The 16,338-nt window shown below is 48.3% G+C and overlaps 1 protein-coding gene across 5 annotated transcripts in view; it reads right to left on the reverse strand.

The window, feature by feature from the left end:
• Positions 1 to 16,338, reverse strand: part of Irag1 (inositol 1,4,5-triphosphate receptor associated 1) — a 113,309-nt gene that overhangs the window by 75,106 nt on the left and 21,865 nt on the right. For 3 of the 5 annotated variants that reach the window (XM_074041334.1, XM_020184350.2, XM_074041352.1), the window contains exon 2: positions 80 to 228. The exons of the other annotated variants lie outside the window; for them this stretch is intronic. In XM_074041334.1, the coding sequence (XP_073897435.1) occupies positions 80 to 228 (149 nt within the window). The remainder of the gene's footprint in view (positions 1 to 79; positions 229 to 16,338) is intronic. 5 annotated transcript variants of the gene reach the window in all.

Here is a 16,338-nt window from a genome sequence, read left to right on the forward strand (position 1 = left end):
GTTGAGAGCTGTGGCCTCTGCCCAGGGCACTTGACTTGGCCCCCAGCCAGGCTAGCCACAGACAAAGAGGGGCACTTACTTGGCTCTGGGCTGCCTGTGACTCTCCGGGGGGCTCCTCATCCTCAGGAATGTGGGGCATGGCAGCCTCCTGGCTGGAGTGGCCGCTTGTGCCCGGAACCTCCGCTGCGTCAGCCCCAAAGATGCTCCAAGAGGCCTGGGTTCCACAGGCTGGGGAGACGCCAAAAGGACAAGTCAAATTCCTTCCCATTGCTGTCCCAAGCTGGGTTCCATTTCCAGGAGCCAAGAGCCACACAGAGAGCCTGCTTGAGTTTGCATCAACGCCAGAGGTCAAACTAGGCTAGGAGTGGGCATTTGGAATTACATTTCCTCCTGCTTTCTGGCTTTGTTTACAAAAGCCAGAGGTGACCTTTTGCATCTAATTTGGTCCTTACAGTAAACAGAGCTATTCCAGAAGGGAGAAAAGTGCCTCAGACTTCTCAAAGCCATAAGCAATGGAAGCTACTCCACTGGAATCAGATTGTATTTGTACAGCGTTTATTGAGCTCCTACTGGATGCTAGCCACTATCCTAAGAACATTACTAACGTCATCTAATTGAATCCTCATGACAACCTCTGACATAGGCGTTAGGAGTCCCATTCTATAGATGAGGGAGCTGTCTCTAGGAATGGAAGCCATCACCCACAAATCACATGAAAACTCAAGTGTCTGCATCCAGATCTTCCGGATCCAAAGCCAGGGCTCTTTCCAATACACTACACAGCCTCAATGGCTGTGTGTCCTGACTTTGTCCCCATGGAGAGAACAAAGGTCACTGCCATTTACTGAGTACCTACTGTATCCCCAGGTCCAGGTCAGGTGTTGCTCTCTGCTGGAAGCTGCAGGAGAAAGAGCCAGAAAGCTTTGCCACCTCCCATGACATTAGGTGTTCTTCCTGTTTCACAGAAAGGGCTCAGTAAAGCCCCAACGATAGAGCAGCACAGGGCAGGCTGGGATCTGGCATCAGCCACAATTGACCCATCCCACTGTTGCCAACACGCACACCTCTGGACCTGGCTCCCTGAAGCAGGCGAGGTGTCTGATTCATTGCAAATATTCAAAAGACTCATCAAAAACTGGTTGTTGATTTGTGTTTAAAGAACTAGAAATCTTGAGTCCCAGGATTTGTCAAGGTGACCACCGTCTTGGCTATTGTCATTTGCCCTGAATGAGTAACCCCACTCAGTTCTAAAATAGTTGGGGTGACCTCTGCTGGCCATCTTGAGAAATCTCATCTCAAATAGACCATCCATGGTCTGGATTATTCAAGGAGCATGGAGTCCAGCCAGTGATGGCAGGCAGTTGGAAAACAGTGTAATGAGGTAAGTAACTCGAAAACAAGAAGTTTTGACACTTCAGAAAAGGGCTCCTAACTATGGAAACTGAGAGAGTGGGACATGGTTTTAGTGGCGGTCCTACATTAGAAATGGTATTCGAGCTCAACTGTAACAGTAAGATGTGAACGGAACTTATCTGGACAGAATAGCTGGGGGCTGAGCAGGAGAGATGAGATCGAAGAGAAGAAAACACGCTGGGCAGACCTAACCTGGCTCTTGGGAATGAGAGCCATGCGGCCAGGGCTCTGTGTCTCCCAGCTCAAGCAGCTACTGTATGAATAAACTGAGAATCAGGTTTGCTGGAAAATGAGCTCTGTGATTCATTTCCACGATCTTTTCTTAGTCCTCAGCAGTGACAACAGTGGTAAAGTATGTGTAACAGGGGTTGAGGGTAGCAAAAGAGAATCTACAAACCCCAATTCTACCAGACAAGTGGGCTGCACTTCTCAGGCACCCTCTTAAAGTTCAGTGTGATGAATGTCTAAGTCCATCCTGTCTTAATAGGAACATGGTTTCCAAAACATGGGAAGTGCCCATTCCATGGCTCCTTTATGCCTTCATGTACGCAAAGCGTAGTGTGCTCTGTAGGCTAAGAAGGATTTAGAAAAATTGGGGCATGTTCAGAGAAGGGGAAGCAGATGGTAGGAGGACAAGAATTTGTGTTCACAGAACTAGAGACCGTTAGCTGGGATAAAGGAAGCTGCAAGGCGAAATACAATTCCTTCTTAGATATTCGAAAGGCCTTCATGTGGTTCTGTTGTCTGCAGAGGACAGATGCACGATCAATCCTGAAAGGTCACATGAAGGAAGGCAAAGGAAACCTGCTGGCTGGAATCAGCTGAAGAGGACACAGGACACATTTAAGGTTCCTGTGAGAGTTCCAGCACAGGCTGGGGCAAGGCTCAGGGCTTTCTAACCACCATAAGGGCCTTTGCCAACTCTAAACTCTTTAGGAGTTCCTTAAAGTCCTGGACTTTCCTAGTCACAACCACCCAGAAGGCATGATGTTCCCATCCCAGGATTCCAGACTAGAAATATCCCATAATATAACCCTCCATTCCCCCACCCCTTTTCTTCAAGAAAGACCTCAGCCAGTCCCTTGTCAGAAACAAAACAGCAATGAACCAAGTCAGACAAACACACGAGTGTCAGCTGCAGCAGGATGAAGGCAGAGGAGATGCTGGCTGAGGTCCCACCCGTGACAAGATGGAACCCAAATTCCTGGTGGGTGGGGAGAACCCAAGCAGCCCCGCCTGCCGGACCATTCCCACGCTGCTCCTGCCCTGTTTGCTTTCTCTCCCATCCATTATTATAAACTTCCCACTTAAAATAGCAAGGTAGGGGTCCAGTTCCACCCCCAGGGTGACATCTGGGTTCTGTGGGATCTCGTGGGCACGCGGACCTCTCATCCCTCATGGCAGAGTCTGGAATAGAACCTGCAGGATGCGGAGATCTAGAGCACTGGCCCATAAAAGGAGAAAACATTGAGTAATGTTTGGTTCTCCATCCCACAGCTCCCTCTTCAACCCACTGCCCAGCCCTTTCGGCTGCCTCTCCAGCCTGGTCAGGAAAGGATCAGGCAGGTTGGTCCTAAGAGCCAGTCAGCCCTTTTGACTCTACTCATTCTGCCTCCAGCTAGTGCTTAAGTAAAACCTGGCCCATTTCACAGGAAGAGAAACTGAGGTACAGTCCAGTTATCTTTGTATGTGGTACAAATTATCCAAGAGCCTCTGGTGGGGTAACTATCCAATTATTTGTGTAAATGAAGGATTAGAAATCCCTAAATTGTTGGCGAAGTGGCTCAAGTGGTAGAGTGACTGCCTAGCAAACATGAGGCCTTGAGTTCAAACCCTGTACAGTAAAAAAAAGAAAGATAAATATTTTATCTACCTCTACTCATGAAAGAAAGCAACGAATGTACTTTTGTTATGTTTTTGTGCATCAGACTGCTTACTGAGCATCAGACAGCTATCCACAAGTGCTGTGTTGTCAAACTCCCATGAGATGGGTTGTCTTGCTGCCATTTAATATATTAAGGAACTAAAGCTCAGAGAGACTCAGCAAGTTGCTAAATATCACACAGCTCGTAAGTAGCAGGTCAAGGATTATATTCCTGGCTAGTCTGGGTCCAAAGCCTGTCATCTTCTCCCTCTTTTCCAGTGGGCAGGGCCTCAGCATTCATTGCTGTAGGGTGGTTGCAGCAGCAGGGAAGCCCAGACCCAGCCTTCCTTGTAGGTCCTAATGGTTTGCTATGTCCCAGCAAACACAGGGGGCTCTCCTCAGGCAGGAGTCAGGGTGAAGATGTCTCCTCAATGTGCTCAGCCACCCTGGGAGGATGCTATTACTGTTAACACAATTAGTACCATTTTACAGATAAGGAAATGGAGGCCAAAACACATTGTCTGTGAATAGCAGTGCCAGGCGTCCCTGAGTGACTGGCCAGCTCCCTGAAGGGCCAAGCCTGCTGGCTGTGAGTGGCATTCTTGGCAGTCAGGGACCTCTCCCAGAGCCTTGCGACCTGCACAGAGGAGATCAAATCCCTGGCGGAAACCCCAGTGTCCCAGGACCCCAGCCTGCATGCGGCGTGGCTCTCAGTCTCTGTTAATGTCTGGGAGTCAAGACAGCAGCCAAGAGGCCCTTCTGGGAATGAAGGGGTTAAACTGGCCTCTACTGACCTCGCTGGGGTGACTCAGTCTTCTCAGAAGGGAGAGTTTTGTTCTTCCAGCTTGGGATTTTTGCTTTCATTTAGCACACAAGGAATGTGAGAGCGATTAGGCTGCTATTAATACCACTGCAGCCTCTCTCTGGATGACGAGCTGAGGGAGGGGGCTGCCTGGGGTGACTCCCACATAGCTCTCTTAGCCCCTTGGCAAATCCACAGGGGCCCTGCTTCCCCTGCTCCCACTTTTGCAGACATGGAGCTGAGGCCCAGAAAGGGACAGGGACTTGACCAAAGCCATACCTGGAAGGGGGGTGGAGATGCACCATCAAAGAAGGCCCCCAAATCCCTGCTCCCCAGGTCCAACTATACCTAGCGGCTTTCTAGCATCCATGTTTAAGGGCTGGGATCCTAGCAGAGAGTAAGCCAATGTGTCCACACCATGAGTGCAGGGCCTCCCCTTCTCCCTTCTCCCTTGTGGTCTCACTCACAGGAGAGAGGGCTCTCTTGCCCCTGCCCTCACTCAGGACAGCCTTGGAGAATCTCCTCGGGCATCAGAGGTGAGCCAGGCCAACTGCACGACTCTGCAGTCATGTCTGCACCTACACGTGGGCCTAGCAGGGACCAGCTTAAAGCACCTCCTCCTGCTTCCTAACTTTGGAATGCTTGAGAACTAGGCAGGTAGAGTCACGACTCTCCCTTAGCCTCTTCCTACTTGGATTAGTCTCTCTTGGCCTCAGTTTCCAGTAATAGTTCTTATCTTTTTGGGTTGTTGTGAGGATTAAATTAGGGAGCATATGCAAGGCACTGGTATCCAGCATGCACTCAGCTCAGATCAGGCAGCTGAGTTCTGTTAGCCCCAGTCAGGCCCCATATTCTGCTGCTCTCCCCAGAGTACTCAGAAACCCCAGGAGGGTCCCTTGCAAGTCAAGGACACACAGTCCTCACCTGGACAGGACTTCTCTGTACAGACAAGCAGATAAATCATCATCGGACACAACTGGAATGAAACCCACCAGAGGCCATGACCTCCCAGGACCTGATAACTCCCCCTGCTGTAGGGTGGCCAGAGTCTGAAGGAAGTGGGCTGAGAGTCATTCTACAAACATGACTGGGCTGAGAGAGGGGGTACAGGGTTGTGGGCATTCTGGATCTGTGCTGTGGTCAGTCCCAGTCTATGCTAAGGTGAGTCCCAAGTCTGTGCTGTGGTCAGTCCAGGGTCTGACCATTTCCAAAACCACAGTTCTTTCTGCCACCCCTGTGGTGATGGTCAGTCTCAAAGGACAAAGGTTTCCATTTACAAGTAACACAAAGTAACACACTAGTTACTGGGACCCTTCTGCAAGAGGGACAGGCATAGTGCCCAGTCACACAGGTAGATGGGTGAATGAACACTGCCACATCCAACTGTCCATAGGGGCCCTAAATTCTCTCCTGAAAGCAGCTTTGGATGGAAGGGAACAGTGAGAGAGCAGGGGTAGGTGGAGAAGGTGGAGATGTGGAGCGAAAACCTCAGGGGCCACAGAGAGAGGAGGAGGAGCAACTAACTGGCAGGCTTTCCCAGGACTTGCCCCTTCAGCTCTGCCCTCTGTGGTCCCTTGGCTGGAAGCAGAGGACCCTGACTTGGCTATGCTTTTGGGGAAGCTGACCCCCAACACCTCAATTCCCCAGGATCTGTGCCTGCCTGGGAAACCTTGTCAGGGCCAATTGTCTTTGGTCATGCTGTCCCCTCTTTTGATTGATATAAGTTTTGTGGGCAGAGTGTTCTGGGGTTGAGCCAGCCCCTTCTCAATCCAGGACCAGGCCACATCAGAAGAAGAGGCTGAGGCAGCTCCTCGGGAGGACTGTGAGTGCTGGGCTGCACAGGAAGTGGGGAGGGAGCCCACCAAGATAGGTGCAATAAGCCACTAAAGCCTCTCACTTCCCCTGACCCATGGCCCTTCCCACAGACAAGCTGGGACATTACAGGTGCTCATAGCCTGGGGGATTTGTAGCAATTGTGGGTGGAGAAATGCAAACTGAGTCTTGCCTTTTAGGTCTCAAACATGGAAAAGGCTCAGAGAAAAAGGATTTGGGAGGAAACAACCCATGGTAGAATAACTAAGACAGGAAAGGTAGAGACATAAAGACAGAGTAGACACAGCAGAGTCCCTGTGTCCTGCTTCCCTGGGGAAGTGGGAAACCCCACATCTGAGAACAGAGAGGTCTTGGGTCCCATTTTCCAGACAGAGCCTTAGGGAGAAGCTTCCAAAGAGGGAAGTGGCTATTGGTAGGTCTATACAGGGGGGCCTCTGGACACCCTCTCAGGGGCTCTTATACCCCAGGGGTGGGGACACCACCATCACTTCTGTGCACCAAGGAGCAGAGTTGTCAGGCCTGGGGCTGTCTAGGGAAGAATGACTCAATGGTTACCTACCAGTCAAGAACCGATAGAAAGCATGGAGAATGTGTTGTCAAGGCTGGTCAGGACGGGCGACATGGAGCCCTAGGGCATCACCATCACCACTAGAACTTAGGAGTCCCTTGGAACAAATGCCACTCTGGAGCAAGAAGTTGGCTAAGGAAACCCTGAAATGTTTGAACTCCAGGACCTACACCCCTTGAAAGATGGTTAAGTCAGGACTAGACCGACCTCCCTCCCCTTCTTTCCCCCTTCTCCCCACCATGACAGGAAATAAACTGAAACATCTCCCCAGGTTTCCTTTCCAGCTTGTTCACTTCAGTAATTCTTTTTTTAAAAATAAGTCCACTTGAAAACATTTTCTCTTCTTGGAAATATGTGCAATTGCCCAACCCGAGGCAGTTCAAAGGCCCCCGGAACAGCAGAAAAGTATCTGAGTCTCCCATTTAGCTCCGGGCAGAAATAAATCTTGCCCAGTTCTCTTTGTTCCAAGCTGTCCGGCAGCCTCTTCCCTGAGTCATTCACCATGGGGTGACATGAGTCATCATCTCTAGGGTCAAGGACCACATGGTATTCCCAGGTTTAAGAGACCCCATTACCAGCAGGATCTCAAGGGGTCACTGGGGTTGGCTCTGCCCTTCCCATATAGATGACCTTGAAGGCCATTCAGCCTAGCTGAGCCTGGATTTCTAGGCCTTTCTTCCTGTGCTTTTCAGGAGTCTCTGCAGTGGCTGTTGAGCTGCTTGTACAACTCACAAGGAAAAGTTTTCCAGAATTTTGTGAGGTGGTCATTAGACATTATTAAAAATTAAATGACATAAACTTACAACTAAATAAATGATATTAAAAGCAAAAGCAATAAACACTCAAGTATCTACTTTCTAATTATTTTACCAGGTGTTACAATGATCTACACTCTTGAGACGACTGATTTCTGTAGCATGGACACTAAGGATGAGCCAAGGTCCATCTCTTCACAGCTCCATCAGCAGTGATGTCTATACGAAGCTTGAGACTGGTCATAGTGGGAGCATCTGCATTCAAAAAGGAGCAAAGGCTATGTATCAGAGCCTTTGTCCCACAGAAAGCTGGCTATGAAGTGTTTACCTGCACACCACTGAGCCACTCAATCCCAGGCCCCCTTCTTCAAGCTCCTGCCAGGGTATAGAAGGACCATAGACGTGACAGCATAGTGTCACCGTGCGGCAGCACAGTGATGGAGATTTGACTGTCAATTGCCTTTGGACAACTCTTCCTAAGTGTACCATGGGAACCTCACACTCATCAGAACCCATCGCTTCTTCCCTCCCCAGTCCACTTCTTGGGTGCTCTAAGGAATAGCACTGAAACTGAAAACCCAGTCATCATGACACCTCTAGCTCCATCACCCTCCATGTTCATTAGATTCCAAGTCCTACCAATCCTAGCTCAGAATGTCTTCAACCACTTCCCATCTCCCCATCTCTGCCACCTCACCATGGTTCTATATGACCTGAGTCACTGCAACAGACCTCCTGTCTGGCCCTTCCAACCACCTTCCACAGTGCTGCCATAGCATTCTGTCTAAAGCACAAATCGAATTGGCCTTTCTCTTCTTAAAATATTTCAGTGTTTCATTTTTCCTTGGGACCATTCTGTCAAGCCTCCAGCCCCTCTCTGTGGCCTTCCCCCCTCTTTTAGCCTTCAATACACTCTATACTCTAATCACAATGGACCAGCAGTCAACTTCTAAATACGCCCTGCTTTTTTAAACTCCCTGCACATATACTGTTCCCTATGCCTGGCTGCCATCCATCTCTTTTCTATACCTCATGAACTCCAGCCTACACTTCAAGACCCAGTTCCCCCCTTCACTCCAGAAAAAGTTATTCCTTTCCTGTATTTCTTCCTACTGCTGTTGTAGATAATTATCACAAACTTGATGGCTTAAAATAGCACAAATTTATTATCTGGCAATCAGAAGTCCAAATTTGGTCTCAGTTGGCTAAAATCCAAGTGTCTGCAGGACTGTGTTCCTCCTGGAGGCTTAAGGGGAGAAGCCAACTCCTCACTATTTCCAGCTGCTAGAGGCCGGCATATGCCCTGGTTGGCGACCCCTTCCCCCACTGTCCTTGCCAGCAGAGAAGCTGGCCTCTTCTCTTTCCCACCCCCCGACCTCTACTTCACTTTCACATTGCCTTCTCTGACTCTGGCCATCATCTTCTTTGTGTAAGGACTCTAGAGGTTACGCTGGGCCCACACAGATGATGCAGGGTAATCTCCCCATCTAAGCCCTATCTAAGCATGTTTGATTCAATTATTTCTGCAAAGGCCCTTTTGCCATTTAAGATAACATATTCATGGGTTCCAAGATTAGGATGTAAAGACCTGGGAGGAGATTATTTAACCTACTGCATGCTTCTCCCATAGTGCTTTGCACAAATCTCAACTCAGTTAGAATTGGAACACCTTGAAAGCAGAGATTACACCTTATTCATACTTTCATGAATAACTTTATAAATACTCATATTTTGATGACTTCCATCCAGTATGGGGCCAACCAAAGAAGAACCACTCACTAAATATTTGATGAATTAATGAATGTCACTATATCTCTACTAAGCAGAAAAGGGGGCTTTGCTTTAATTGTCAATAGTTTCTGTGAAAACAGAGTTCATGCAGAAGTGACATACCTAAGTCCTTCTGGGGCCAGGTAGGTGGGATGAACAACAGAGCCACCCTGAATGAGGACAGTGATGGGCCAGAGAGTACAAGTGCCATTTATCTGGGGCAGCTACTATTCAGTTTTGAGGTCATGAAGAAATATCATCTTTTGTTGACCAGCTCCTCCAATTTCCAAGAAAAGCCAAAACTCTAGTGCTAAAAATAAAGTCACCCAATTTAGAAATGTTAAAGCTAAAACAAAAATTTAGATACATCATGAAGGCCAAACACATACATCTCTGGGGAATTCATTCCGCAGCCACCAGTTACCACCTCTGATTTATACCCTAAAAAATATTCTTTTGGGTCTTTGCTAATTAATCTAATTCGAATCAAGTCAAATGAGCAGGGCCAACTACAGATGCTCTCTAAGAAGGCAGAAAGTTAAGCAGAGCCTGGCTCTTCTTGGAGACTGACGATTCCCTGGCCGTCCCCACAGGTCCTGTTCTCAGAGTGTTTGTGACCTTGTTCGTCTCTCCTTGCTTTCTGGGCCTGGGAAAGGTGCCTGAGATGCCCCTTTGCCTGTGTTCACCTCAGTCCTTCATGGGAGGCCAGGCCTTGCTCCATGCACAGTGCCTCCACAGGCGAGGCCAGGCCTCTGGAAATGTCATCAATCCAAACTCAGCCCCAGAGCAAGGACAAGAATGCACCACCGCACCCTGCTGTGCTGGGGATGTGGGAGTGAAATAGACCAGGCTGCATTCCAGTTCTGCCCCTGATGGCTCAGGGACCCTGGCAAAGCAACAAACTTCTCAATGTGCCATTCGTAAAATGGGGTTCAGAAACTTCCCTCACAGGGCTATCATGGGATTTAAGTAAGAGAATGCAATTGTAAAGTATGCAGCCCATAGGAGATGTTTATGACGGGTTGCCTTACCTCTGAGAAAGAAAATATTGCTACCATAAGTCACCTTTGCTTCATGCGACAACAGGGACATTGGTTATAGCCTAGGTACCCTCTTTTCCACGCACTTCACAGGTTTGGCATTCTGGTTTTCCAGCTCACAGGAAATGAACAGCAGCAAAAATGGGCCACAAGCCAGGAAGCTGCAGCCCGGCAGGGCAGAGACCACTCGGCCCAGTGCGCGCTTCCTCTGCCCCTTCCTGGCCGCGGAGCCGTCCTGCCTGCCAGGCCGGCGCGGACTCGCTGGGCGTGAGAAAGGCTTCGCTGCGGGATGCTTGGAAACCACCGATTTAGGTTTTTGTCCAAAATCGTTAATCTGGGTAAAGTTTTCAGATATATGTTTTTTTCCACGATACACTGAGTGAGGGGAATAAAGCATGCTTTATTAGTGTGGTTCTACTTTTCATTTCACATCACATACATTGTTACGCGTATACATTGTACGTGAAGTATACGCATGCGTACATACGACTTAGCTTTATCTGCCCATGGGGGAGATGGCACAGGGGAGATAAGAAAGTCAGAATCCAAATGTTGAAAGTGGCTGTCTTCAAGTGGAATTATGAATATGCTCAATTTACATATTTACATTATTTATGTCTCTATTTTTCCACTTTCCTACAATGAGCATGACTTACTGGCATATTAAATGAGGAAATTGTTGGGGTGGGGGGACTGCTTCTTTGGTGTCCTGAAACATTACTATCTCTGATGACCACAGGTCCCTAATTGTTCATTTCAGCATGTTCTAGTTGAGGTCTGGACCTTTCCTTTCTGTGCGATTTCCTGTCTGGAGCTCTCACTCATCCTTTTTGTCTCACTGTGTTGCCCCAGGTTGGCCTCGAACTCTTGATTCTTCTTCCTCAGCCTTCTGAGTGGTGGGGTTACAGGCACATGACACCATGCCAAGTTGTCGCTCATCCTTTAGTACTCAGGTCAGATGTCTCTTCCGCCAGGAAGCCTGCGCTGACGTCGCCCTCTGGTGTCTGCCTTCTGGGCCCCGCAGTGTCTTGTTCCCCTTCCCGCTCATCACTGTGTTTTGTAGTAATTTGTGTAGTGAATCTAACATTATTGACTTTTTTCCTACTCAGTCTTTCTAAGGTCTATGATAAGTTTCTATAAACTCTCCGAGGTAAAATGCTCCAAGGTGGTGTGAAGAACTTGACTCTGCTGAGCCCCCTCAGCTGGGCCAGGCCTCCCCTCCTTCGATCCCCCTTCCCAGCCACACTTCATTGAAAACTTACGTTCAGATGACAAGGCCAGGGTGTGATTCATGTCCAAGGGTTTCTTAAACAGACAAACAAGTGAGTATGTGATTGAACAGGTGAAAGAAACGGTATTACATAGTCCACAAAACAGAGAGGTTGGGTACAAATCCATCCTGATTTTGAGGATGAGGTCATTGGCTCAGGTCCAGCTCTTCATGCTGGCTTCTGAGAGTCTGTGTATAGGATGCTGTTAGGTCCCTTCAGGCCCATCAAGCTGGCTTGACGCCTCTGGCCTTCTCCCTGTGATGGGGGACAATGGTTCCCAGAGACCTGCCCCAGAGGAAGGGGTGAGTCCAGGGGCTAGACTGACCTAACATCAGCCAACGACCTCTTTCTTGGAGCTTCTGGCCTCTGCACCCAAAGATATCCATTCCTCAGGAGGGGATGAGGACAGGGAAAAGCCGTGTTTTTGTCCACATTTGTTCTATCAAGTGCCATCCATGCTGCAAGGAGTAGCTTGTCTAGAAAGCCAGAAGCAACACCCTAATCCCAAACTTGCTTGACTCAGTAACACTCTCCCCAACACACAAAGCTCTCCAGTTCCACATGTGCTCTCTTTGCCAGCTCCTCCCTTCCACTTCCCTTCCGCTTTCCCTTCCTTCCCAGTTTTGTTCTAGGAAGTACCCAATAGAGGAAAGTCAGAAAAAGATGGCCTTCTTGATACCTGCCTAAGTCATCCACCCACTTAAGAAGTGCTTGCCGACACAAGGGAGGGGTGAGGATAGGTAAGACACCTAAAAAACTAGCTAGCATTTGTTGCCTTCAACGCAGAGAAACTAAAGCAGATACCTTAAATGCAACTGAGGCCAATAGGAGAAGGGGACCAGGAACTAGAGAAAAGGTGAGATCAAAAAGAATTAACCTAGAAGGTAACACACATGCACAGGAAATCAATGTGAGTCAATGCCCTGTATAGCTATCCTTATCTCAACCAGCAAAACCCCTTGTTCCTTCCTATTATTGCTTACACTCTCTCTTCAACAAAATTAGAGATAAGGGCAAAATAGTTTCTGCCAGGTACTGAGGGCGGGGTGGGGGGGAATGGGTGGGGGCAGGGGGGAGAAATGACCCAAGCATTGTATGCACATATGAATAAAAAAAAAAAAGACCATAAACACTGAAAAAAAAATGACCTAAATTTAATAAACGGTCCAAACTTGATATCTCTGGGCCCCATTGATAAACAAGAATAACAGCAAGAATGATGAAATATACCAGGTGTCCAAAACAAACGCGAGTACTTTTCCCAAGGCAAATTTAAGCCAAACACTCAACCCACTTTTTCACCATAAATATCCTTGATATTAGAGCACTCATTGCACCTGTTATCAGAAGTGCTCACACCCGTGTCTGGGTTATGTACTATCCTTTCCTTGCTTTGCTTCACTAATAAACTTTCTTGGTCTCTAGAAAAAAAAAAAAAAAAAAAAAGAAGTGCTTGCGAGTACGTTCCACGTATTAGGTACTGTGCTAGGCACTGGGGCTGCCTTTGCCAGGAAGCCTTCCCTGACCTTCTCTAGATGTTGTGTACTCTTGGCCTGTGACAGCACTGTGTGTAGCTGTCCTGGTCTGCTGTGCAGTGGTTTCTGTTTCCCATACATTGGCCTCATCTGTCAAGTCTGAATGCAGAGAGCTTTCTTTTGTGCCCCTCTATGGGAGTATAGCATAGATCCAAAGCAATTGTTTAACACCCAAGCGGGTCCCTTCTTTTGACAATTTGGATTCTTGAACTCCAATCTTGTTGTTCTGCTACACACCCAGTACATATTAGCTCCTGAATGCTCTCAGCTCTGTGAGGAAGATATTACAGCTCCTTTTTATAGATGAGGAAACCAAGCCTCAGAAAGGCAATGTGGTTTGCTCTAGACACTCAGTCAAAACATAGAGTCAGGATTAAACTGGTCTCCAGTGCCCAGAATGGAGCTGTTGGCCTGTCCCTAGAGAGGCCTCATTCCTTTCTTCTCCAACCTCAGGAGAGACAAAACAAAGGCATTGGGAGATGTTTTCTGATGGGGATCTTGATTGTTCTGAATCACAGTGCTCCCTCAAGGTTAGCACGGCAACACAAGTGAGGTGCAGCCCCTCTCTAGAAACTGAAAGTTCTTGTCACAGCATCCTCTGGGGTGGAGAGGAAGCAGCTGATAGCATCTGTGACAAAGACAAGAGAAAGCTCTTCCTGAGCAGGTGGGATGGAGTGCTCCAGCTCTTGTGCAGCCTCTCTTCATCTCCATGCTGGGAGCCCTGGGTCCAGCACCCAGGGACTGGGATGCAGGGCAGAGTCTGCTCTAACCTGTGCTCCATGAAGCCAAAGGCAAGACGAGGATAGGGCCTTTTGGGGAACTATGAGCAGACTGCAATGCTAGCTGCCATGTGGAAATGAGTTCCTCACCACTTGGGCCTCAGTCTCCCCATTTCCACAATACAGGATTGGGATAAATTGCCAACCTGTGTCCTACTTTTGGCCACACGAGTCTGGAATCCTTGTTTCCTACTGAGAGCAGTTGGTAATCTAGGCTGGAGGCAGCCTTTCTTCTGGTCATCACATCCTCTGGTCACAGTGATTGGCTGGAAGATGAGTTATGTGACCTGGTCATAGCCAATGAGGCACAATAAGACTTTGTTGGGCATCCTGGGAAAGAGATTTTTACTTTTAACTATAGTCCTTGAATTTAAAGAGGGTGAAAATAGAACCCCTCTTGTGATAGTGAAGAATGTGTCTAAGAATGAAAGGAATATGAAACAGCACAGCTAACAGCCAAAAAAGAAACCAGGCCCTGGGACTAGCCTCTGAGGCCCTGATCAAGCTGTGCCTGATATCCCTGGGTTTTCTGTTTTGACAACCAACAAATGCCCTTTTTTTCTTCTTGAGCTGCCTTATTTTGGTTTTTTTTTTTTTAGCACTTTCCATAAAGAGTTGTAACTGGCACCAACACCCTAGCTTTGTAAAGTTGCCTGTACAGGATCTTTCTTAGCACCAAAGACTTCTCTTGCCTCTCTGCTCTGCTGCTTACATGAGAGTATAGGATGGAAAACTTGGATCTAGAGCCAAAAAGGTAGCATGACACAAATCAAGAAATGTTCACTGAGTCAAATTTCAACCTTCAAGTGATCTTCAAAGAGCATTGCTTCTTGGGACTGACCGAGGTGAAAGGGATTTCGACTCTCAGCCCTCCCCAGAAGAGCAGACTCCAAGATAAGCCCAGAAAACAATGAGCTGTTGGAACAGGCTCACAGCTCTCTGCTTAGGATCCATGCTCCAGAATTTGGAGTGAGGGTTCCCCCGTGCAGGACCAGAAGGAAGTTAACACCTTACCCACCCAGGCCAGCAGTAGGATGGGAGCTGCTATGGATCTTGGTCAGAGTCATTTCTTTCATCAATAGATCCTGATCTGAATGCTGGGAGAGTGGCTATATGTACATGGAGCCTGTGTTCAAATACAGACCAACATGTCTGTTGGTGATCCGGACCTGTGCAAAGCATTGTAGGACCTGAGTCCTTAAAAGCAATTAGAGCCCAGACTATGGTAAACCTGAAACAGCAGAGGTGGGTTGGGCTGGGGTGAGTACAGGTAGGAGCTTGGGAAGGGCCCTCCCAACAGCAATGCTGGAGGTGTGAGGCACAGTGTCCTGCTACTTAAATGGGTGCGTGCAACTGTGGCTGCTTCATGATACAAGACAGGAAGGAACCACAGGGAATTTCCTGGGGGGAGGTCCCATAGGGAGAGAAGGAGGGTGTGGGAGTGACTCCCAGGCATCAGCAGGGAAAGAACTGACATTTATTGGACCAGGTGCTCTAGCTGACTCTCCATCCTTGGTCACAGCCAGTCCTTACAACAGCCTTGCATAGTTCAAGAATGTCTGTTTGACGGGGCAGAAAGCCAAAGCTCTGAAAGGGTGAAATAATGCTCCATGCGTCACGGTTACTAGGCACGTACTGTGAACTGGGTTTGAGCTCAGAGTCATCTAACCACGCCCAGGATTTTGATCAGTATCCCATGATGAGGCTTCTGGGACCATTCAGAACCAACCTGCAGCGGCATCAACAACTTCAAGAATAACCACCACCAAAAAAATTTGACACACAACCAAAAGGGGCTTTTCTGGATAAGCCTTTGCCAATTCATCATGGAGAAGGTATTGTTTTGAACAATCAGACCCACAGTTTTCTGTCCGTTACAGTGCAGTTCATTATACATGTGACAACTCAACTTAGCTTGACTGTTTGGTAAACATCCCAGAGTTCATGCTGGGGGTTAAGCTGAGTCACTCTCATGAAGCTTTTCCTTGCCTCTATAAAAGTCTGAGTTATGAGAGCACCAAAAGAGCATTCCAGCTAGGGCCAGGCACGAGTTGCCTCAGCAGTTCTGCAGGGGCCGTCCGGGAGGGGCAGGCAGGGAAGCAGGACCCTCCCAGGCTGGGTCCCAGTCATGAGGGGCACAGGCCCTGGGAAATGACTGGCACTGGACAGGGTTTATTGGCTGTCCCCGTGGGTTAAATCTAGCCATCCCAGCCCCTTTCTCCTGATGAGCTGATATTTAACCAGAAAATGGACCTCTGGAAGGGCTGCTTCTTCTCTTGAAAGAGTCAGTCTTCCACACAGCTGGCAAAGCCTTTCTGAAACATAACTGTGGCATCCTTCTCCCTTAATTAATATATCACAGTGGCATCCCATGCACTGGTGTGCTGGAATCAGCTGAGGTACTTGAAAAAGTGCAGATTCCTGGGCCCTCCATAGAGCTGCTGAATCTGAATTTGGGAATGGGCTCAAGGATTGGCATGGTTATCAGCCCTGGGAGGACTGATGCAGCTTGTCCCAGAGGCCTCAGGTCTAGCCATAGGCATGCACGCGAGACCTTTCTACTCGGAGTAGAACTTGGTTGTTCTCCAAAATATCCCACACCCCAGCGTCACCTAATGCTCCAATTTCCAGGATATTCCATATGCTGTCAAACCTCAATGCTGCTCCTGCCTAGAAGACCATCTTCCTCACCTTGTCTCCATGGAGGA

This window comes from Castor canadensis, chromosome 1 (genome assembly GCF_047511655.1).
Source record: "Castor canadensis chromosome 1, mCasCan1.hap1v2, whole genome shotgun sequence".
NCBI lineage: Eukaryota > Metazoa > Chordata > Mammalia > Rodentia > Castoridae > Castor > Castor canadensis.